This window comes from Chaetodon auriga, chromosome 4 (genome assembly GCF_051107435.1).
Source record: "Chaetodon auriga isolate fChaAug3 chromosome 4, fChaAug3.hap1, whole genome shotgun sequence".
Lineage (NCBI taxonomy): Eukaryota > Metazoa > Chordata > Actinopteri > Chaetodontiformes > Chaetodontidae > Chaetodon > Chaetodon auriga.
Window position 1 is genome coordinate 22,086,220 of NC_135077.1, and position 24,793 is coordinate 22,111,012.

A 24,793-nucleotide genomic window follows, 5' to 3' on the forward strand; every position below is an offset into this window, starting at 1 on the left:
GTAACATGAGGACAGACTCTGTCCTGCAGTGCTCTGAAAAGAACAAACAATCTTACACAAATCCCCATTTTACTTCCACCTTCTAGTTCCTCCTGCACTATTTACATCATGTTATACGTCAAGAGAGGGTATTATGCAGGCGTCATGCGTTCATTGCAAAATTCAAGCGTTAACATTCTGCAAAACAAGCACCAAAGCATGAAAAAGACATGAAATATTGAACCATTGACATATGTTTGAGCTTTCTTTCTGTGTAGGCAGCTGAATAGGTCAAAGATGGAAAATGTTGATATTGTAATGTTTGTGATGAGGCCAAAGCTTAAAATCTGGATACAGTGCCATTAATACAATGTTTTTGCATTTCTAAGTTGCTGTTTCTATAAATCCCCATTGCTAGATGGAAAATTATTGTCAGAAAAAGCTCATTAAACCACTTGATTCTTCCCATGTTCTTCTCCCCTGCCACCCACAGATCCAGTAGGGAGAACCAGGATTCAACAACATGGAAACAAAATTGTGATGAGCATGTTTCTCAGCAGACTAAATGATTAATCGGCAGTGAAAGTAATCGTGAGTTTCAGACCCAGTGGAAGCACAGACGAGCAACGTGAATGGTGAGCGAACGAAGGCTTACTGAGGACAGATGTGTAATTAGATTCCCTCTCTCTTTCTTGTGTTCCCCTCTGGTGACATGTCGATTAATCAGTCTCTATTTATGACTTTTCTCCATGCAGAGGGCATTTCGGGACACTAGTTTAATCAAATAAAGGAGAGGGAAAAGCAGCAGAGAAACTCCACAGACATCAGTCAGTAGTCACACCTACTAGTAAAATAATGTCAATAATCCATCAATGCATTCAGAATTTTAGGAATGCTATACTTTAGCTTTACTTAAACTTAACTTTAAGCTCTTATGTAATCTCCTCATTTGGTAGTTGTTGCATGAATAAGCTTTTTGAGTTTACTTTTTCATGAACTATATGTGGTTAGAAGTGATACAATAGCAAATTTAATGGGTGCATATTAAAAAGAAAATGCTTGAAACATATTTCTATGTTTAAAGGATTTAAGCTATCACAGATCATTAAATGAAGGCAACATTTTTCAGCTAAACATTATAGTCAATGCATTGTGTTGTTTCATCGTCCTGCAGGCGAAGATGCGGCGTAACATCCAGTGAATGGTAACAGGCTGTGAACTCAGCACCACAACAGTGTTACTGAGAAGAAGCCGGGACATCTTTGACATAGCACAGTTCATCAAACTTCTACACGCACACAGTCACAGAAAAAAACACAGAACCGTTCACTGTACGGTGAACTGTAGTATTAATATTTTAGGAGCTCTGTCACTCCAGAGAGCATCTATAAATGGATTTTCTCTGCATTATTAAACCCCGCTTCTTCCAGACACCACTGATGCCAGCCTCCAAACTGAGATATCAGTCTACAGCATGTATCTATCTTCATTTGTATTTTGCAGGGGTGCATGGATAGAGCCAAACTGGCAACCCTCCATCTGGTAGAAGTACAGATTTCTAAATGCTGATACACTTGTCCAGTGTTCGTTCTCCCAGCAAAGTCCTGAATTAACTCATTCAATGTGGAATAACTTTGTGTGGATGTGTGGAATTACTGAACGTACTGTTTGTGTTGTGATTATGCAACCTCACATAATGGGAATCTTGGCCTGATGTCCGAAAACAGGATGAGGATTAGAGTGGTGCAAGATAGTACAGTGCCCAGACTGTAGAGAGGGACTGTGTGACCAAGTGGATGGACGGACATAAAAAGGAAAGAGAAAGAGAGACAGAGAGCGGGAGGGGGGAGCTGAGCGGATTCCCCTCATTTGAACTTACGTGTACACACAACAAGTCAAACAAGGCCACTGTCCTCTCTATACTCAGGCAGCCAATTACGTTCTGCCTCCATTTTCGAGGATCTGATGAAGCTTCACATACACATGAATGCACACGCACACACATCTGTACCCTGTGTGCCCTCATTGACATTCAGTAGTTCCTAGTGTTAAACTTCAAGGGTGCTCCAGCGATTTACTGTTACACTCGGGGTCAGGCAAACACCATAACATATCCTGACCTTTTATAGAACCTCCTTGATGTCTTTCACACTCCATGTAAACATGTATAGTCTCAAATTCAATTAGAAAACTTTCAACTGGAGCCGTAAACCATTATACAACAGTCTTCATAGTCTGAATATTGCTCCTCATGACGAGCAACCTGCCTGTGAAGTGTCCATTTGGTGGTGTGGCCCTTTAAGCATCACAACAATGTAGCAACACTGGTTCTCTAAATGCTAACCAAATCTTGACCGTCAAACGGCCCTTTGAGGACGTAGAACTAAGTGTCCTCACCCTCAGACCTACATTTGTTCCAGCAAAGACTGAAGAACACACACACACACACACACCTTTGATGTTATCTATATGAGGTTTATACAGCATCCAGGGTATAAAGTACCATGTAGTAGTCACACCATCATAAAGATAAAAGAGCTATGAGTGATTGTTGCTCAATCATTTATCTTTCTGCAACAACACTATCGATGACGAAATGGCTTCCTTTTGCAAACAAAGCAGCTACTGGTGTTCTTACAGTTACTAATTCTTTTACATGTGAACTGTCCTTTAATGACATTTTAAGAGAAATAATGTGGATTCAGATTTTGTAAAAAAAAGCGCCCTGTGGAATCTCTTTGAAGCCGTAACCAACCGTGCGTATCCTTGACAACACTGTCAAGGATACGCACGGTTAGGAGGACAGACATGTTGAGTGTATTCTCCTCTTCATGAAACATTTCAATTTTGACCACAAAGGTGATGTAAGATGCATTCACTCATCGCTCTACATCACAACTAATGTCAGAAACTCCGCAAGGTACCTTTAATGTAGTTATTTTTTTCCCCTTTTTGCGGTAAAAAAGAAGCGAGACCGGTTTTCTGCAAATATCCATCCACAGCGCTGGAAGTCAGCTGTTTTCAAGGTTTAAATGGGAGTTCACACACGCATCGTTGCTTTCATATTTTGCGCAGCATTGCAGTTACATAATCCATGGTACAGAGTGGACACATTGTCAGTGAAGCATGTCCAATGATGCAGCCATTGTTGACTGTTACAGCATCAACCTTTAATCCATCACATGGGGTAACGATTAGGGTCATGGGAAGTCAGAGGTGCTGTTCCAACATGAGTCAGTTCAGTGTCTGTAAGTCCGCTGAGACTCTCTGTGTGGCTGTGGACTGTGTCCAGCTGTCAAATCACACATTAGTTTGTGAGTGCACACAGAATGTAAAGATCTTCCACATAGAGAAAAAAAAATCATCTATCAGAGATTATTCAGATTATTCAGACTGTCAGCATTGACAAAGTGACACTTCAATGTAAACGTGAACTGCAGGTGATTTAATCTCAGCTCAGCTCTAAGGATGACGATGTCGGTTGATCCACCACTTTGGTCCACACTGAAATATGTCAACAACCATCGGACGGACTGTCATGAAATCGTGTACAGACATTCATGGTTTTGGGAGTATGAAGTCTTATTTTCTGTGAATGCAACCAGCAGGTTCATGTTTGTGGTTTTGAGTGAAACGTCTCAACTATAGGATTGATTGACATTAAATTTGGCAACAACTGCAGACATTCATGTCCCTGTCAGGAGGACGTGTAATACCTGGTGATGGTCAACATTTTCATTTGTCTAAGACTTTGGTTTAAGACCAAATAGCTGCAACAATAATGACATTCCCATCAGCTTCAGCTGGACTTTGTGTTTAGTGCTGATATGAAACAGGCTAAACAGAGATGATGAGGAAGGTAAAAACACCTGCTAATCACCTGCTAGTCTGTGGACTCCTCATCTTTGAGAAGTGACTTCTAGGAAAAATATTTCTCAAGTAGCATCAGATAGTGTACCAAGAAGATGTTGCTTCATTGCAGAATATTCAAAATTCAAGTTGATTTAACAGGAAACTGATGAAGTAATCTGTTTGTTCAAGATAATTTGATTTTCAGGAGTCCAAAGTGACTTCTTAGGGTGGACATTTGATGCAGGGTGACCCCGGGCTCTGGGAAGCTGCTAGTATTTATGGGAAAAATCTTTCCAAGAGACAATCTTGAAAATAGGTGACAGAAACTGTAAACAAAATGTTTCATTTAATGTAATTTGTTGGCAGCTCAGTCAGCTCTCCCTCGTGACAGAGGTACAGTTTTCACCGAATTTCGTCCTCTCTGAGTCTTTGCACACCACCGCATGTCGCAGCAATGCACCATCGTGTTCAGACTGACCTGTCGAGATAACAGAAAAAGGTCAACAGCAGCATTGTTGTTATTAAATGATCCAGAGAGGATCGACATAAATTAAAGAATGAGAAGCTAACTGTTGCCTTGTTTTGGAGAAACTGGAGAGATTGACGCAGAGACAGAAAGGTCCAGTGTGAAGCATTTCCCTGTGCAGGGAGGAAGTCTCACTGTCCAGCAGATCGTTCATGGAACAATGTTCCTTTTTTCTGTCCAACCTCACCCCGACTGAACTTTCAGCACCGCGCAGTCCTCACATGCTCTCTCTGTGTGTGTATTACATAACAGTGTTTTCCATTCAAACTATCAGCATTCAAATTATTTGCTTTCTCTGAGCAAACATTCTTCATTTACAATACTTGATTATATCATTTATAGATTATTTCAGTGATTAGCTTCTATTGCGCGGTCCAACAGTCTCGAAGGAGGAGAAAATATACTGAGTGAGAGACATCACACATGCACACGTTTGCTCTTTGACAGTGGGGAATTGTGTGTCTGATGATCTATATAATGCATTATACTATTCTGTAATATAATAAATAATTCTCATCATTTGTGTTTGTAGAGAAACAAAGAGCTCATGTACACAACACGTATTTCCATGTAAATACGTTTCCTTGAACTCCTCCTTATGGGTGGTCACCTGCAAAGGGCAAATGAGGACAACTCAAGCCACCATGACTGCTGCCTGCACAGGCTTGTGTAAACTGGATGACCTACTCTAACGAAGTGATGTAAAACAGTGAAGGAGAAAGCAAAAACCTGTTATTAGAGAAGGCACATAGTATGCAAACACAAGAAATATAGATTTTTCTTGCTCTAAATTGATCTTCAGTAACAAACTGATTCTGCAAGTTCCAATTTAAAATGTTTAAAACAACACCCAAACCCTCACACCTTATACATAGTAGAGAAGGCATCTCTCTTCATGTGTAAATTTGCTTGAGAATTGTAAAAATTGTTAACCTGAGTCAAACATGTTGTGTAATTTATTAAGATCGCATTGATGCTGATTTCTTCCACAGTTTTACTGCAGGCTATGAGTGAAGGGTTTACAGGTTTAGCAATTTGTCCAGCAAATGCATGCCAGCCAGAAGAAAAGCTAAAACAAGACTCCCAGCAAAGACCTCAGTGTTGAATGACATATATGCATACATGACCTCCTCCGTGGATGCAGGAAGAAATGTGTCTTCTATAACCCATCATCCTCAGCTGTGTTTAGTGCCAATTAGCAACTGTCAGCATGCTAACATGGTAAACATTATGCCAACTAAACATCGGCATGGGAGCTTTGTCCATGTTCAACATGTTTGCGTGTTGATGTTAGCATTAAGCTCAAAGTGCTGCTGTGGCTGAATGGAGCCTCACAGCAGCACTTTGATGCAAATGACCATAAAAGAAGCGAGCTGGTGCAGTAACTGCTGTACACAGAGAGCATAAGAGCTAGATAAACACAATAACATCTTTATAGTATCCACCTTGTAAACCTCAATGAGGGTTGTCTGAGGTGAAACTCCAGGGGCCACTAGGGCCACGTCCAGCCTGGCGGTGCCACCTTTTATTGCTTTGGCTGTAACTGAGTGACTGACTTATTGACTGTATGTCCTCCATGACATATAAAGGTGTCACTGTCCGTGGCAGATCTTTGGTGTCACCGTTTGCTCTGTGATATTTAGTGTTTTTCTTTTCGTCAAACAGCACTGATTTGTTGAATTTCGAGCAAACTTCATTTTCATTTGGACGTGCCTCCACTGCCGTTGACGTGTCTGAATTAAGGTCCTCATAACGCTGTTAAATCAGCCTGTAATGGATTTATGGATTTATGCAGATAGCTGATCGGTGTTGTTGTTGTTGTTGTTGTTGTTTATATTATGTATCTCCACTGGTTTGACTCAGCTGGCTTCCCTTTAGGAGGAGGAGGGCGGTGGTGGTGGGGGGTCACTCGGGGTGAGGATCCGACACCAGCTGACCCGATGAGCGGGGGAAGGAGCGACGGAGATGCGGAGCTTTGAGGAGCAGAAACATCGGGACGACGTGTGAGGCTCCGCGTGTCTCCTCTGTGTGACTGAGGAGGTTATCGTCAAACGTTTCAGCAGCTGCTTTCATTTGTGAGTAAGATCGCCTTTATTTTCCAGAACTTTCCCACTGATCTCACTGGTTTCTATCGTGCGAGGTAGCGTGATGGATTTAGTTAAATCGTTTTTATTTGTTTTTTTTTAGAAAGTGTACTAATTATTATTGTTTGTTTAATTATAAACTAACATCGAATGACATAGCATGGGGGTGACATATGAGCTGTAGACTACTTTTATCTAAACAATAAACCTGCTATTCAGAGCTGATCTGTCCTCTCTTTAGGATTTAGGGTTGAATAAATAACATTTTGTACGTGATAACATGATGCCTGCTAATGATCATTGATTAGCAAATGAAAATAATAATTAATAATCCTCCTAATCAAACTATGACAAAAGAAATGTGAGTTTTAAAGGAATAATCAAACACTTTGGATTTTTGGGTCAGTGTTTTGATCTGATTTGTCTTTCTCTTTTTCCATCTACGAACTGTTTGTGGTAATTTTATTCCGATAAATATGATAAATTAAGTATTGCACTGTTGAAACACAGATAAAAATGAGTGTTGTATATTATATATATTATAATGTTGATATATTCATTTCATATTAGTTTTATCTGCCAGCATTTCTTGTCTTTGTTTATTTAAAATGAGAAAATGAGAGCATTTAAAAAATCATCAGGGCTTTGCTGGTAAATACATTACAACATTCAACTGGCAGCAGTATAATGTTGATTTAATGTTTTGCAACCTAGTAAACAAATCACCTCACCACATGTGTTTTGTGTATTCACCACTAGGTGGTGCCATTACAGCACACTTCAAAACCAACCCACCAACCCTCAGTGAGTTCTTCAGGCACCTCACAGCTCCCTGAAGTGCCAGCCAAGAGGGTTTGAATGTGATGGCTCAGACTGTGGGAGGCGTCATCCAGGACCTGTCAGTGCCCTCACTGCTGGACGTGGAGGGACTGGGGTCCAGGCCTGTGCCAGTGGCCAGGTCCTTCACTGATGAGGCAGTTTCCATCCTGACCTCCACAAGCCATCTGGCCCGAACCCTCCTGGGTCGTACCTTTACCGTCAAAGACAAAGACAGTGACACTAAGGTGGGCAGCAGCTGTGATGAAGACAACGGCAGCAATACGCGGCGCAAACGAGAGTTCATCCAACAGGAGAAGAAAGATGAAGGCTACTGGGACAAGAGAAGAAAAAACAACGAGGCAGCCAAGAGGTCCAGACAGAAGCGGCGAGCCAATGACATGGTGCTGGAGCAGCGAGTCCTGGGCCTGCTGGAGGAGAACGCTCGCCTGAGGGCCGAGCTGTTGGCCCTCAAGTTTCGCTTCGGCCTGGTCAAAGACACATCTGATTTTTCCAGCGTGTCGCTGTCTGCACCCCTCTGTGCTCACCCATCACCCAATACAACCCATTTCTACCAACCCCACACTGTTGGATCCTCATACCTCAACACACAGCCCAACGCCAGCACCCATTACGTTAACCCTCACCCTCCGCAGCAGGGTCCCATCTATGGGCCAAGGGGAGCCGGGCCTCTGTCAAATCATAGCGCATCTGAGGAGTCTGGCATCTCCGCCTCATGTGGTTCAAATGTGGGCAGCCCTGTGTTTTTTGACGGCACACTGAGTGAGCGTGGTGGGACTTCCCCGAGGGAGCTGGTGGAGGAGCAACATGTCAACGACTCCCCCATCTGCCCTCCAGAGGTCAAACAGAGTGTAAACAGACAAGAGTCCCCTGAGGGTTTAAGGAGCCTCCCACACAAGCTCCGCTTCAAAGGCCCCAGCGGTTGCAGTGAGGGAGGGGAGCTGTCTCCATCCCCTGATACCAGACACAGTGGACCACCCGTAGCCACAGTGGGGCCAAACATCCAGGTAAGGAACCACCATCAGTCGTGGTGGGACAGTCGGACAGACGGTCAGGCTCCTTGGTGCAGGGAGGAGGCCTGTGCTGGATACGGGGAGCGGTATGAGGGTCCGTCCTCTGTTTGTTATAACTCCTCTTCTCTGCAAAACTCCAGGGACACCAAGTTCTTGACAGAGGACATCAGTCTCAAGTCTCAGATCAGCTGCTTGTCTCAGGAAGTGGCTCAGCTCAAGAGGCTCGTGTCTCAGCAGCTGCTCTCCAAGATCACTTAAAACCTCAGCAGAAGAGGATCAAGTCTGAACCAAAGTTAGGAGACAGAGTCAAACCATCCGTCTTACAGACTGCTGATTAACAGGACAGCATGGCCCCAGTGTAGACAGCTACCTCTGAAGTGACGAACCTTATTTACGATGCCTGTTTCACTGGAAAAGCTCAGTTGAGGAGCCTGTTTATTCTCTGATGTTCAGCACATCGCTACCAGAAGTTGAACTCTAAAACATTGCTCAATGACTGCAAAAATAAGTCATTCATGTGTGAGTCATCACAGGTCCTTGGCTCATATTGATTTCCTGTGATCTGAAGGACGTCGTACATTTCTGAATACTTAACTGGTTTGACAGAAACACTGGAAGAACAGGTTAGATACAGCACAAGGCACGCGGTCCAATCTCACCATGCTCGCTTGACTCAGATGTAGCTATTTTTATAGCCATAGTATATCAACATTACCACGTGTTAAATATACTGTGTAGAAAAACAGCACACTTACGAAGTCCCAAAGAAGGCAGATGGGTGTTTTGGTGATGTTTACCACATCTGGTTTATCTTATGACAGCAAGGTACATGTTAACTGTGTAATTCATCTTTGTTCAGAATTATAATTGAAGTAAACTGCACTTGAAAATAAAAGCATATTTTCTATGAAAGTGAATGTTTTATGAAGATCTTTAGAGATGATGCGACTGTAATGTCTGTATCTAATAGTGATGCAACATAATCAGATGAGATGGGTGTAACAGCTAGAGCAATAAAATCTGTGCTCATAACTTAGAGACACTGCTGTTTTGGATTTATTATGCATGCAGCCATCGGCGTGCAATATGAAGGAGACTTTGAGGCTTTTTCAAACTGCGTTTTGCATTACATCACAGGCAGGGATGAAAAAACAGGAACCAAGCTGGGGCAGAGAGAGGTGGGAGTGGCGCTGGAGTGAGGAGGTGCACTGCGCAAGACTACAGATGTCACAAGTTTCATGTTCAGCTGAACTGGTATCATATGACTTTGATTTATCCTCTAATAAATTCCATCCTTTAAAACTGTAAACACCGCCATGGCGTCAGTCCACCCTCACTGAACTCAGGGTACTGAAATGAGGTGGGGCAGTGGGGTGTAGGACAGTGCCAGGGAGAGAGGGGGGTGGGGATGCAGGGAGTTGAGTGAGACTGCATGACTCATCTATCACGTCAGCAGTATGAAAGCTATTTTTAGCTCTGAAGCAGCTGCGGCGGAGACGGACTGGCCCATATGGAAGTGAAGGATACAGGTTCAGAACACAATAACACCTGGACAGAGTACAAATCTGCAGATGGACATGATAAGCTGCTGCGGAATACATTGTGTTCGTGGTGAGCAGACAGAACTCCGTTTTTGTCTGAGATTATGTTTCACCTGACCGTCATTATTCTGTATTAACAAATTCTTGAATATTTACAGTTTCAGTGTTTAGTCTTTTTTTTCCTCAACACCAGGTGGCGCCAGGCGTCAGTATGGATCACTGAGTCTCATTCATTCTTTCATTCACAGCAGTGTTACCACAGAGGTCGTCTCCTCCATTGTGCATGCTGTAGTACCACATGCTGCACATGCAGAACAAACAAGGATGTCATTCTGAGTTGGAAGCACAGCACTCCCACCTTCATACTACACATCCTTATTCATAAAGCACAATGCAAAATGAGGCTTGAGCTTGAAAATGACATACATTTGACCTGCCAATGCATTTTAATGCTAACCTGTGAGGTTTAACAGGTAACATCAGACATGTGCAGCAGCAGAGATGTTCCTTCTTTTGACATTGACCACAGTACGAGATACACATGAGATCTTTTGTCTGTAATCTTCATCCAGCCCGGCCTGCAAACCCCCATGCCATGAGCAATATAGGAAGGAGAGAGAGCCTTCTGGTTGCTAGGCAGGCACCACCACACCACAGTTGCCAAGGGAATGCCTGCAGAAAGATGGAGGAGTGTGTTGGGGGTTGGTGGTTTTAACAGAGGAGTGGTGGGGGGAGGAGTTAGACAAGTTCAAGGCCACCCTTTCCTCAGCATGGTCTAATGGTGGTGGTGGTGGTGGTGGTGGTGGTGGAGTGTGTGTGCGTGTAGTGAATGGATGCACATCTGTGGGTTGGGACAAAGCAGGGGGAAGGGATGTGAGTGAGAAAGTGGGCTGGAAGTGGATGATCCAAAACAGGGCTGACGTAACTGCTCATGAAATATGGTGGTGACGAGGACAACGGGCTTTGTGGGATAATAGAAGAGCTCCTAAGCAGATAATACACCTCCATTTGCTGTAAGGACGAACAAAATGACAAAAAAGATGGGTGAAAGGGTGAAAACTAAAAAAATAACGATACAAAGACGCCTTTATTTGTAGCAACAAAAGCAATTTCTTTTCCTGATATTCCTCATCTTATCGACCATGGACAGCGCTAGTGATTTCAGAGTGTGTTTTAGTCTATTTAGCAAAGTGAGGTTTTGCTGCTTTCTTAAAAAAAACACACACAAGTAAGATGAAATTATTTCTACTGTTAATTCAGATCAAATCATAATATAGAGCACGGCAACATGAGAAATGTGATGAAAGAAGAAAGAGCTTGCAGTCGATGTTTTTAGAGTAATAACAGAGGATTGTCTGAACAGGATGCATTTTGCCGTGTGTGTGTGTGTGTGTGTGTGTGTGTGTGTGTGTGTGAGAGAGAGAGAGAGAGAGAGAGAGAGAGAGAGACTTAAGGCATAATAACCAAAAACAGGAAAATGTCAGTGCTTCATAATGCAGCCTATGTAACAGTGTAATAAGTGATTTTTTTGCTGAGGACTTTTAACCCAAACAGACTGTCCATCCACAGACAGCCTGCATGTCTCTGCAGTTGAAAGTCCTCCCAGCACCTCCATCCTGACCTTCTGCAGGCGGTCAGCGAGATCCACACACGAGGGGTGAATAAGAAGAGGTCTTTGTAGCTCACTTACTGATGCCATAACAGTTACACAAGTGTTGTGTAAATGAGCCAGAAATCCAAGATCATGCTGCCAATGACCTTCACGCAAACCTCTGATGCATGAACTTTGAGCAACTCCAGTGCTGTGCTGCATCAAAACAGACTGAAATGAAATAAAGAAGAAGAACAAGTGGCTGCTTGCTTGAGCTGTCATACAGATTTTGTTAAAAAATGTTGCTTGAGGTGTTTTCAAACGCTGTCCTTCAACTGCTCAAGTTGTACTGGCAAGTGGAGGTGGGAGAAGTATTCAGATCGTTTGCAGGTTTATTTTTATCTTTGCTTCATTAACTGCGCCAGGAGGAAATCTAGAATCACGTCTAATGAAAGAACATGTGGCAGCGGCTGTACTTGTACACAGTTTGAAGGACATGCTGTTACATGCTATTATTGGACCTCTCGGTAACACGGCGCCTGTGTAAAAGCGTCCATGCCCTTGTTATAAACTCAAGCACTCCCGTGAAAGAGATGGCGTTACATGGTGGGGGAGAGATGGAGATGAAGATGGAGGGGTGGAGAGGAGAGGAAAAAGACACGGGCTGATATCACAAAGAGAGGGAGGGAGAGAGAGAGAGAGAGAGCGCGAGAGAGAGGACAAAAACGTGACTAGGCAGCCTAAGAGCTGTTATGCAACCGCTGACCTACTAACACATATTTCTAGAAAGGGAGCCGGAGAAACTGGAGCAAAGTGTCCGGCATCGCACTACACACAGGCAGCCCGAGCCAAGAGGCAGAGACAGCATCCACCCGACCCACTGACACCACCGCAACACACCAGAGCACCGACACGAACGGGAGAAGAAAACTTTTCAGTCTTTTTTTCTTTTTTTGGGAGGTTTCTTCTAAGCGGACGAGGAAAGGAGGAAACGGGAGCGAGACAGCTTTTGTGTCGGGGAAGCCTGAATCTGTTCCCCCTCCTCCAGGACATGGAAAGGTATGTTATGACTGCGCGGACGGCTGCTTTTCGGCTTTTGTCTTTGTTTGTGTCTCCATATGTGCGTGGCTCGGTGTGCTTTCACGCAGAGGTGTTTCGGCTGTGTGTGCTGAGGTGAGGACATGATGCTTATGGCCGGTTATTGTTCACATGGCGGCTCTCGGGAGATCCGCGCGCCCGTGACTTTGAGACGTTTGCGGCTGTTTTTGTCACAGTAAACGCGGCGCTCGCGAGGCTAGCGTGCTACTTTATCCCCGTTTTTTTGTGTTCGTTCGCCTCGATACTGACTGGAAAGATGGAGCTGGACTGGGAAAACGTGGTTGGATATATCCTACGTTATGTGCTCAATGTCAAGGCGAGGTTATTTCCCCTCATGGTGGTGGTATTTTCCAGGGAATGGGGGCAGCTGCCGTGCTCGCTCTGTGTTGTCTGGTCAATGCAGACACACAGTGTGCTGTTAGCTCCTGCACGTGGCATGCTACTGTCTGTATGTGTATGTTTTTTATGTAGGTCACCAGTTTAGCTGCAGAGATGTGAGTTCTTCTTTGTGGCTGTTCAGCTCACACAAACAGACTGGACTGAAGCATGGTTTCTTTTTCAATACCAATTCATATGCAAGATATTCCCAATGCCACATTTTCAATAAAGGTAGTTGAAACTCATAAAGTTATAAGAAAATTGAGCTTGCATGCAAAAAATGTCATAAATGTCATAATCATATATATTTTTTTTAAATAATAGGTAGCCACTTCATATTGTGTAAAATTGATGGGAGTGTTACAGGGAATCTTGGGGGGCCACATGTAAGGCAGCAGGCATCTACTGAAGAAAAGACCAGATTTTTTCCATGCTTACGTATCTATAATACTTCCTTCTCTCCAGATGTGCAGAGCCTTTGCTTCTGTTTCCAGGTTACATCACTAAGACGTTTATAGATGTTCAAGTTCAAAGGAGAAAAAACAGTCACAAAATGTCTGATTCTTATTCAAAGTGAGTCACTGGGTGATTCTTTTTAACTCCTAAGGTGTGTTAATATAGCACAGAGCTTGGCTTTGAGGGAGTTGGAGGGTATGACATAACCAGCACACAGCAGGGAGAAGCAATAAACAGCAGCTCTCTCCCGGGACAGAGAGGCCTTTAATTGATTCCCGTTCACACCCTGCGCCTTCTTCCCATCATTCATTCCCGGATTAACACCAAAATCCTCACTTTTAAAGCAGATGCTGGTGGGACTGGGTGGAAGTTGTATTTTTGAAATGCTTTCATCAGTGATGTAACACAGCTGCTCGGTGTCTGTGAGATATTTTTAACTTTGCAGTCTTTCTCCTCCATGAGAACACAGAAAAAGCAGAAGTGAAGTTGAACCAGATCTATGAGTCTTTTTTTGTTTGGTACAAAACTTCAAGATGTTGCTTTGACTTTGTTGTGAAATTAGGCATGCAGGATGTGATGCAATGCATGGAAACCCCTGTCTGGCGAAGGCAGGCAGAGTCCTGGTGAGCTCTTAGTCCGCCTGCTGCCAGCTGGTCTGGTTTGCGAGCCGGCTGCATTGCTCCGTTCCAGCCAGCTCTCTGAATATAGGTCAAACCTGTATCTGGGCGAGGAGAAGCATGAGGTATAGAGGGCAAGCTGTGGACTACTTTGACCACTCTGAGGAATATGAGACCACAGATTCAAGCAGACTGCAGCAACTACAGCTACTTGGCCTGGTTTTCTTACCTTACTGCCTATTCATCAATGTAGGGATTTTACTTTGTGAATCTGCTGACTGTAGGTAGCTAAAACCTTTGACTAGTAAGTACAGATATGAACATGTTGCATGAAGACTTAATATGATGAAAGGTCACATGTCACCAGTTGACCCAGTAAGGTTCAAAACACTAAACAGAATATTATGCAAATGTATAAGCATGTATAGATTTGTACATTTCAGAATATTTTACTCACTCTTCACCAAATTTGTAGCCTTTTCTCAAAAAATGTGCATTTATGTGGAACACTGTCGCTAATCATTAGTTAAGATAGAGCAGCTTTTAGTCACATATTACTTAAAGGAAGGAAATGACACTCAGCCGTAGGTCTCGCTGACTGACCAGGAATGTCTGGATTCCTGTCTCTTAGTTTTGTGCCTTGACACAAAGCCGTGGGGCAAAATGGAGGCTCCTAGCTGGGGCCCCTCCACGTGTGTGGTGTTGGATGACTTAAAAGATGGAGGAGGGGAAGAGGATGCCATGCGTTTTACTCAAACTTGCCTCAAAGGAGGTCAGAGGTGAAGCATTCCTCCCCAAGCATCAAGTGCCTGGGAACTGCCTCAGAGCTTTTACTTTTTCCCAAAGCTGAAAACACTGAAAACAAACTGCTTACAGCTGCTGCAGCGGATTATTAATTTTTAATGGAAAATTAGCCCGTGCACAAAGAGTCAATTGTAGAATATGCCATGGCCAATATGTCTTTATTTTCTAGCTTTAACCCTGGCTTTTATTTAGAGCACAACATGCACAGCGAGGACAGTCAAAGAGTAGATCAGAGGCCATTCACAGCACTACAGTAACCTGTAGCGTCTGCCGCGATGTAATATGCATACGTTACACAAGCTTTGCCTCACAACAAGAGAAATTCAGAGCACGTACGTTACGAGCAACAACAGCAGCCCCTCCCCATGCAGTCCTCAGAGAGAGCCTGTTATGTGTGAATTCGGCTGCAGAGATGGGTGTGTGCTCTGACGTCAATGCCATCTCCCCATCTCGCACTCGTCGTTTTTTCATCTGCTGCTGATGCATTTTGTTGCATGCTGCGTGAGGTGTTGTCGGGTTTTTTCTACAGCGAACGGGAGTTAATGTGCCATGAAAATCACCGGGGCTTTCATAATGTGATTTTGAGGCAGATGACATGTTCAACTTTGTCTCTTTTATTCTTCCTGCTTCGCATTCGGTAAAATTCCTCTCATTTCCACCAACTGAATTCCTCTTCTCACCCCATCCCTCTCCTGCTTCCTCCCTCCCTCACCTCTTTCTGTTGCTCTATTTTTAGAGTGCACTCTAATACTCTCTTTCCCTCTCCTGCCCTCCCTCCCTTGCAGTCCCACTGACCTATTTTATGGCGCACCGTCAAAGACAGGAGGAGTGTTTACTGCTTAGCGTCGTTTCTAGGTCAGTGGGACAGCGCAGACGTATGCGTGCTTCCTTCCTTTGTCCCCCCCCCCCCCCAGTCTTTATGAAAATTATTCGGGGGTGGGGGGGGGGTGCTTGCGGCAGACTGACCCTATATTTTTCCACATCTGTTGGTAGTTGTGTCCAGATCCCTTTCTGTTCGGCGTAGCTTTACTCCAGTTCCTTGAGGACAAAAAAAGTAGACAAACAAGAGATAGTAAAATCTTTGCAACGGTGCTGAAGGGAAAATTCAGTTTGGAGAATAGCCGGCAGCATATCAAGACTCGGCCCCAGAGTTACAAAATAGCAAACATGTGTAAATAAAAGGTTAATTATTCAGAGAGTAGTCATCTGTTTCACAGTCAGAATGTGGGTTTTTTTTACGTCAGCTCATGCAACAGGGTCCGTGACTCCGGGGAAAGCAGAGACATGCTGTAACCAGTCTTCAGAGGATGCACAATAGATTAAGTAGTTATGTGACATTGACTTGACGGTGTGAAGTCAATGGTTTGTGATATGGGAACAGTACACCACAGCGTGGTGAAAAAAGGTTTATGTGCGTCAGTTTGGTTCAACTCAACCACTTTTGTTCTACTCTCTTTGGGACGTGAGTGTGTTTCTTGCCTCAGTCGGTGGAACTTCTTTGTACAGTTCTGCTTTCACATACAGAACATACAGTATGGGAATACCAATATACTAAATCAATATCAATATTTTTCTCAGTGTTTTTTGAGGTAAAAGAGATGCAGGAAACAGTCTGCATGTATCCACTCCCAGCTGCTTCAGTCGCACAGCTCAAATTCTTGAGTTCAGATAAATATGGGTTTGTACTTGTTTCAACATTTAAGCTTTGTAAGTCTGTACAAAAGTTTCTTGACAATTAAACACCAGAGTAAGCGGACTGTGGTGAGACTGGTAGGTTTCGAGTTAAATTCCTTTAAACAGCTTTGTGTCCACCAAACTGTAATTGAGCGCCACTGACTCCAGTTTCCAGTATTTAAATAGAAACTGGGTTCCCCAAAAAAATAGTGGCAATGGGAAAGACGAGGCATGTGATGATGATAAAAGTTCATATTTATGCTACTTTTAGTTCCAGCGTTGCGAATGAAAAGCGACTCCAGAGGAGTCATTGTTACCCGCAGGCACAGTGACCTAGATTATTACGTTCTCTGTGTGTCTGTGTGTGTGTGTCATAAAAAGATGTTTTCCTGTTTGTATTGGACTCCAGGGCTTAGTGTAATGATGTGTTATTAATTACTGCATATTGACTGTGTAATGCTGTGCAGTGAGAGAACTAGAGGAATCAAGCCTAAAACAAGAGCAGATCTACTTATTACATAATGCTGGACTGCCGGCAACATCCGTCCGTGCTGCATTCAGCATTGTTGTTAACTTCATGGCGCAAGACATGCTGGGTGGGCAAGGCTTCCTGTAAAGCCACGATGTCAACACTGCATAGGGAAGTGCAGCAGCTTGTGGTGTTGTGTAATTTCAGACAGTGTGACGGCTACCAGAGAAACTGAGACACTGCCTGTGACAGAGAGCCCCCCCCCCCCCATACACACACACACACACGTGCAGCCCAACACAAATGTATATCTATTCCTATATGTCTATTCAGTTTGGTCCAGTATTCACAACTCAGATTTTTGTCCCTTATGCAATTTATGAAATAAAATCTAATAGCATAAATTATAAATACACAGTACTTATACTATACTATAAATACAGCATTATACATAGAGTGTTGAGATACATCAAGCGCATCCCCGTCCATTCCCTGTCTCCCTCAGCCCTTTATCTGTCAGTCTGCAGAGCCGGCACCAGGTCAGCCTGCTCCTCGTTACGTGATCGTCCTGTCTTACGCAAGAGCTCTGCAGTGGCAGCAGCAGCAGCACATACTGTACAGTATGTTAAGTCCCAGCTACAGCCCTGTGTACTCGTGTGTGCTGCTACTCAGACTCTGCATCCGCCCTCCTGTTCTCTGTGAAGCCAAGGAAACAAAGACAAAGACAAACATCACGTAACTGTGGTGGTAATGTCATAGATTTTTGGCACAGGTCCAATTGCAATAAACAGACTGTGTATTGATCTCAAGCCTTAGAGATTACACTCAAGGGACACACATTAAAACTTTGATCTACTGAAATGTTATGTGTGTGAGTGTGTGTGTGTGTGTGTGTGTGTGTGTGTGTGTGTGTATGTATGACACAATAAAGTACAGTGGTTTTACAAACCTCTCTCTCTCCCTCTCTTTCCCACCCCCTCTCTCCTTGTCTCCCTAACCCAGTTAGTGGTCAGCAAACAGCATTACTGAAGCTGGATCCTCAGGGAGCACCGAAGTAGACGGACTGACCTACATCCTCTGTGAGACGCTGAGAGAAGCAGGGCAACGGCCTGACAGGCATAACAACTCTGCTGAAGATTGAGGAAGACGTCGATAAACTCAAAATCACCCCCAGTGAGACTCAAGAGACTGCTTTGAACTGTTTGCCAAGACAGCTGGAAGACTCTTTGCTCAAAATACGAACTTGTTTCTTTTTATAGATTCCTCGTTTAGAACACTAGTTCAATGTCTGAGGTTTTTGTGGAGTTCCACCTCTTTTTAATCTTCTTGGCTAATTTTGACACTTGAACGTTTTAACCTTGAAAGATCAGCAACAGAAATCAATGAGGCTATCCCTTCGAGGAGCTCAAATACCTCATCAAGAAGTTTTTACGGATCCTGCAACATAGGTCAAACTCCTTAGTAAAAAAGCAGAAGGCTCATATAGTTTTACATCTTTTCCCTTTCCCCCTTTGCCCTTTGCTAGAGTTACACTCTGGCCCCCAGCTGGGAAAAAATGGAAAGCCTGAGTATACACATCCCATCCACCAGCAACAAAAATGCTATGGAGGTAGACAGTTATTCTAACTACAGTGGGAGCCTCCCATCCCCTGTTCCTGAAGGTGGAGTGCGGATCAGCCGCCAGGCTAAAGGTACCAAGCCTACTGTGACCTGCCGTCGCAAGCGAGAGTTTATTTCTGATGAGAAGAAAGATGCCTGCTATTGGGAAAAACGGAGGAAGAACAATGAAGCAGCCAAGCGCTCAAGAGAAAAGCGTCGCCTTAATGACATGGTGCTCGAGAACCGGGTCATGGCGCTAAATGAGGAGAACGTTCGTCTAAAAACTGAGCTCCTTCAGCTGAAGTTGCGCTTTGGCCTCATCAGCACATCCTCCTACATGGAGAAAAGTCAACAGATCTCCAACAGTGCTGCTGCTGCCAACGCTAGTAGCAATGGGAGCAGCACCAATGGCACCCCGAATAGCGCCTACCTCTCAAGCAGCGGCTACTCCAGCGCATCCCAGGTGATGCTGAACTCTGACTCATCTGAAACTGAACAGTCGAGCCGTGGCGACCGCCACAACATGCTCCACAGTTATTCTCCCCGGGGTTCCGTCTCTGACATGTCTGATGGCTCCTCAAGAGACAGCCCAGAACCCATGGGCTACAGCATAAAGAAGGAGCCCTCAAGTATGGAGATGACCAGACTGGAAAGCAATGGGATTCCCATAGCTAATGGGATGTCCAATGGTATGCCAAGCGGGGCTTACCACGCCAGCCACACTGCTCTGGTTTCTCCTCACCAGCAGAACACCCCATTGGCTGAAAGCGCCATGGACTACCAGCACCAACAACAGCAGCAGCAGTGCCACATAGAGGCATCCAGTACGACTCCTAAGGCCACTGCTGCACAGAGGAGTGTCATCTTGTATCGCTCCAGCAGCGGCTGTTACCCCATGGAGAACCAGAGGCCAGAGGACCAGCAGTCCCAACAGAGCAGGTCACTGAAGCAAGACCAGCACACGTCAGCATCCATGTTCTCTGACTGCTCAGTGACCATCAAAGAGGTCGCTGAGAAGCTAGAGAGGACAAAGACCATGGACTCACCTCAGTATGAATACACTAATGGTCATGCTGAATCAACACAAGAGCTGCAGCAAAGGTACAGTACCAACAGCCAGCAACACCATGAGAACCATCATGGGCACAACAGCTACCAAGGTCAGGAGGGCAGTCCTCAGCATGCAGAAAGCCACCAGAACCCCTTCGCCCCAGATCTGATCCATAACAGTGAGGAGGGCAAGTCCTCCTTCCCACAGCACAACAGCTACCTCAACACACTGGATGAAGAGCCGCCGGTGCTCACCTACGAGGGAGGCCCCCAAGCCGACGGTTTCTACCAAGAGAGCTCTTCCACTAAAGACACCTCATCCAGTGATGGGGACCCTCGTAGCTCTGATAAGGAGGGCTCCACAGATGATGAGTCCCCCTCTTCGTCCTCCTCAGACATCAGCAGCTACCACCAGAAGGCGGTGGGAGCTGCTGGTTCACACTGCGAGTTCCAAGCTGAGGTCAAAGCCACTGCCCTGCCCCACAAGCTCCGCCTCAAGTACAGAGCTCTGTCCAATGGGGCAGCAGGAGTGCAAGGGGAGGGACCGGTCAACACCTCCATGTCCCCCTCTCCCAATTTGCCTCAACACCCTTACTTAGCTCTACCCAGCAATCCCCACAGCACCCAGGTAAATGGGGAGAGCAAAGAGGTGGAGAATGAGACTGAGTATGCGGAGCCCCAGATGAGTGAGAGGGCAGAGGCTAAAAAGGACGGAGGGAAGAGGGGGTCCAGCAGCAGCAGCAGGGGTGGGCGCAATAAGAGGCGAGATTAAGGACAAATGGGGACTGCCTGAGCGTTTTCCTGTCACTTTGTCGTTGTCTACAACAGACAGACAACGACAACTACGATTCACATCACCACCTTACAAGACAGAGAAGAAGCCAGTGATCTGTGTGAACTGTTGTTAGGATGTGATTTCACCATAAAGTTTCACTGTGTCACCTGCTCCCCATCCCTTTACTCTCTTTACTCCTACCTCCCACCTTTCCCCTCAATTGAAATAATAGATCACTAAACGAGGGAGGGAACAGAATGAAACTCTCCAGAGCTGGAGTCTCGGATATTTCCCTTGTGGAGAATTCAAACATTAGTCAATTATTCATTACTGTAAACTGCCTTGGTGGCTGGCCAGCATTTATTGTGGCATTATGGGAACATTCCTTTGACCAAAGAATACACCTCCTTCCTCTAGCGTCTCCCTTTTTGGCTAAGAGTTACATTCTTCCTCCCTCTGAACACATCTGTACCTTTTCACCCTCTTACCATCTGCACACGAGTCCCCTTCACTTCTGAAGCACTTAGATTGTATATTACTGTGACATATAAATTTGCATATATGGAATATATATTTTAAGAAGAAAAATGTGGCAAAAACAACAAAAAATAAAGCAGTGGGATGCGGAAGTCATAGACTTTAAAGTTTGTTCTTGTTGAGACACCTTGTACAGTCCCCTTTTGTCTAGAAAATGCCTCAAAGATTTTCTTTTAACTAAAAGTATGAGCCACAACTTGTACACAAAAAAAAGTACACCTTTTTCAGAGTTATGGATCAGATCGGGGGCCTCACTCGAGTGATCTGAGCTCACTCAGAGCTGTCAGAACAGTCAAGGCCAGTTACACGCATATCAGTCAAGGCTAGGCAGTCACACATTGCTGTTGGCAAAACCTGACAAGCACAAGGCAAGCTTCGTTTGCCAGCCGTTTGACAAAATCAATACATCTTCATTTCCAGACAAAAATGGTCTGTCTAATAGACGAAATGGCTCTCCAAACCAGCAAAGCTGCTCTCTTTTCATAAGGTGCCTCTTTATTGTGTTGTCCCTCGTCCCCACTTTGACCGATGTCTTAACGATCCCACTCACCTCCGCACTGAGTTGTTTTAGCTAGATCATACAGTCTGTACAAGTTTAACTGTTTCACTTCCTGGTGCCTGCCTCTGGCCACTATGTATAAATGTAAAGTTGTCTATCTCTTGTATACTGCTGTCATTATTTTATTATTATTTTATTAATATTGTTATTTTCTATTCTATTTGGTTATTATTTTGACTATTTTGTGTATTTTTCTGTCATCCTGTTGTGTGTCATTTTGCTCTATGCTCTTCCTGGTTGTGCTGTGTATTTACCCATGCTGCCCTTTCCCCCAGTTACCATTTGTACTCTGTGTTACCGTATAACCTTTGTTGTTTGCCGAAAGGCTTTCCGAAAATGGAAGAAAAAAAAAAAAAAAAAAAAAAAAAAAACAGAATAAGGCTTGTCCAGAAGTGATTATGTACTGCTATACTTCATGTGGATATGCAAAATGGTTACAAAAACACTCATTTTTGATTGTGAACGATTCAAAATGGGGAAAAAATAAAAGGTTGTTGAATTTCCTGAATGTCTCTTGTGAACTTTTTGAACTGCATTTATGAAAGTGACACACACATGCACGCGCTTCCAGATCGGCCTATTTCTAGCTGAAAACCAACTAGCTGATTCATAGTTCACAGACAGAAACCTCCCAGTCTGCCAGTACAGCTCAGTGTGAGCCGACACGGCCAGAAAAACTTCACCAGTTCACCACGTCATCACTTAATGCCGCCTACTGCCAGAAATTCACTGGAATGAAAAAAATCAGAACAACACACAGACTGTGCTGTACAGGAGGGAATCCGTTGGCTAAATTAATATTCATGTAATGCGTTTACACCGACAGTCACAAAGTACACGTGACTGCAATAAAAACCACAGTGTGCACTTCATATTTTACAAACAGGTGAAACCTGGTGAAAACTCTCAAGGTCAAGCTGTTATTTCAAGCCGAAAGCAACTGATTGGAAAAAATGGGAAGTGGTTAAAAGCAGTCCATTTAAAGAGCTTTGCACAATGCAGAGAAATACTAAATGCTCTCATATGACCAAAACAACGCAATTCATTCTCCTTTAATTAATAAAAAGCAGAAGAAAACAGCAGAGATATGAAAGTCTTCATAAAGTTGATTAAGCCAGTCTCAAATAACAGCAAACTGTTCCCTTTTACAGTAAACCAGCTTGACGACCGCCTTGAAACCTGCATGCTGAGAAGTGTTGCGTCAAGTAGTTACACACAAGCAAAGTTACATATTTAGCTTTCTGATGCTGATTTAGTCCAGAATTGCTCAATGCCATGGGCCATAAATTTAACAGATGTGCTTTACTTGGACAAAAGAAGAGAGGAAAAACCCCAGAGCGTATCAGAGTGCAACAAGCAAAAACAAGTTACACAACCGTCTTGGGAGAAAACTGCGTCAAACTGTGAACACAGAGCGTGGCAGCCTCCATCTGACCCTGCCGTTAATGGAGCAATAGCTAATGGGAACAACAAGTTGGCATGGGCAGAGCGTGCCACTGACAAGGGTTACATAAGAGCCATTACAGGAATGACAGCCTATCAGATACAGAGGAGTTGCAATTTCACGGAAACACCCAAATTTCTTGAGAATCTCAGGACAACAGCTCTGGTCTCGTATGAATGGAAGTATGAAAACACTTGTGCGCATGTTTTCTTTCTCTTCATTACCAGAGCGCTTCACATTGTGAAATTTTGCAACACGAATGAAAGGCACTTGTCGTGTACAGAAAGAGTAGCGTGTTCCTGTGTCTCAGTTTCAGATAGATAGCTGACCACAGATAGACCCACTGATTTTAATCAGGAATAAAATAATTATTCCTCGTGTGTTTTCACTTCTGCCCTCCATGCCACCCACCAGCCAGCCATAATAAGGTGACATTCCTGAGAGAACTACAGTGTTTTGTAGTGCACCCCTCCTTTCCTTATTTCTGCCCCCAACACACACACACACACACACACACACACACACACACACCCAGTATCTCTTGGTCTCCCTCTCACTCATCCTCTTTTTTTTCCCCAACCCATCTTTGAGCTATTAACACTGCTTTGTATTGTGTGGAGGCTTGTGAAAACAGGCCAGTAGTAAAAGTAGGTCAGTGAGGAGGGATAGGAGAGAATGGAGGAGGGGGTGAGGAGAGAGGGGGGGGGGGGTTATTCAAAGTAAAGGGCTGACAGAGCGAGAGAGGAGGGGGGGTTACGTCACATGCCTCTACAGTGTAAACTTGAGCAAACTGCTCAGAAAGAAGCTCTCTTGTTGCTGCCTGAGGGAGCAGGTCAGTAGCACACACACGCACACACACACACACACACACACACACACACACACACACACACCACACACGGGTTAATTGATGTATCAGTTTGCATAAAGCTGACATTTATAAAAAATGACCTACATGGACTGATTAATCCCTTGCAGGATTATCCGTTGGAAAGCTCCATGACATTCTCATACGATCATTACTGTGCTCATCAGCATTCTTACTCTTTTCACTGCTCCTGTCCAGTTTTAGAGACCTCTTATCAAAGATTGAAGGTTACTCTAATTATTTTAGTCCCTTCCCTTACTTGCGTTTGGGTGGGGGGATGTTTTTGCCGTGCGTACATGTGTACCTTTGAGGAAGACAGTGACGCATGACATTACCAGCTGCCAGTTTTCCTTCACATACAAACTCTAGACATGTTGGTTTGACCTAATTTGGATTTTTGCCTCAGTGTTTGCACACACACACCACTTAAACCCACATGTCTCTCAGGTGTGTGCACAGGACTGTGGATTTTGGCTGAGGAAGTTAATGAAAGCTGTTAAGTGTGTAGCGAGGAGTCGTTGTGTGTGTGCTAGTGTGTGCGAGAGGGGGGTGTTGGCCCTGCGCTGCCTGCGGTGATCAACAGCCCCGGCTGGTTATGTAACCGGGATGCTGCAGTATGTAGGTCAGCAGCACAGGGAGAGGCAGGGATGGGGCAATGAGAATGAAGCTGAGGAATGTGTTCGACTGTGTGTTTGTACCTATGAGTGTATGTCCACACCTCTGTTTTTCAGGTTTGAGTCACTTCAGCCAATTGTCCACACACACACACAGAGGACTGCAGACTTAAATTCAGCCTTGATGCTACCGAAACTCATTGTGCAATGAGGCTAAACTGGCCCAGCTGTAAACATTAACTTCACAGCCTCTCAATGGTTTCGTGTTTTCTCATGTGAAAAGGAAACATTATAATGATAAAACAGTACGAGCTTGTTAGCACCAACATGCCCTGAAGGGAAAATGAAAGTCTGGGCTCAGTCAGGATAGAGAGCTTTTGTGTCGTCGGAAAACCTGGAAAAAGCTATTAAAGTAATTCTAATTATGA

General features: G+C 44.3%; 2 protein-coding genes across 4 annotated transcripts; both read left to right on the top strand.

Moving 5' to 3' along the window:
• The first annotated feature begins 6,299 nt into the window (after positions 1–6,299).
• LOC143319584 (uncharacterized) lies at positions 6,300–9,422 on the top strand. Of its 3 annotated transcripts, none has more exons than XM_076728665.1 (2): positions 6,300–6,432; positions 7,201–9,422. In XM_076728665.1, the coding sequence occupies exon 2, from the start codon at positions 7,305–7,307 to the stop codon at positions 8,547–8,549; it is 1,245 nt and encodes a 414-aa protein (XP_076584780.1). In that variant the 5' UTR covers positions 6,300–6,432; positions 7,201–7,304; the 3' UTR covers positions 8,550–9,422. The 3 variants fall into 3 exon arrangements, with proteins under 3 accessions (XP_076584780.1, XP_076584782.1, XP_076584781.1); XM_076728667.1 differs by having other exon boundaries at positions 6,313–6,436; XM_076728666.1 differs by having other exon boundaries at positions 6,398–6,497.
• A 2,772-nt stretch (positions 9,423–12,194) lies between these two features.
• nfil3-5 (nuclear factor, interleukin 3 regulated, member 5) lies at positions 12,195–21,941 on the top strand. Its single transcript, XM_076728468.1, has 2 exons — positions 12,195–12,482; positions 17,922–21,941. Exon 2 carries the CDS (start codon positions 18,475–18,477, stop codon positions 20,338–20,340), a length of 1,866 nt encoding a protein of 621 aa, XP_076584583.1. The 5' UTR covers positions 12,195–12,482; positions 17,922–18,474; the 3' UTR covers positions 20,341–21,941.
• The last annotated feature ends 2,852 nt before the right edge of the window (positions 21,942–24,793 follow it).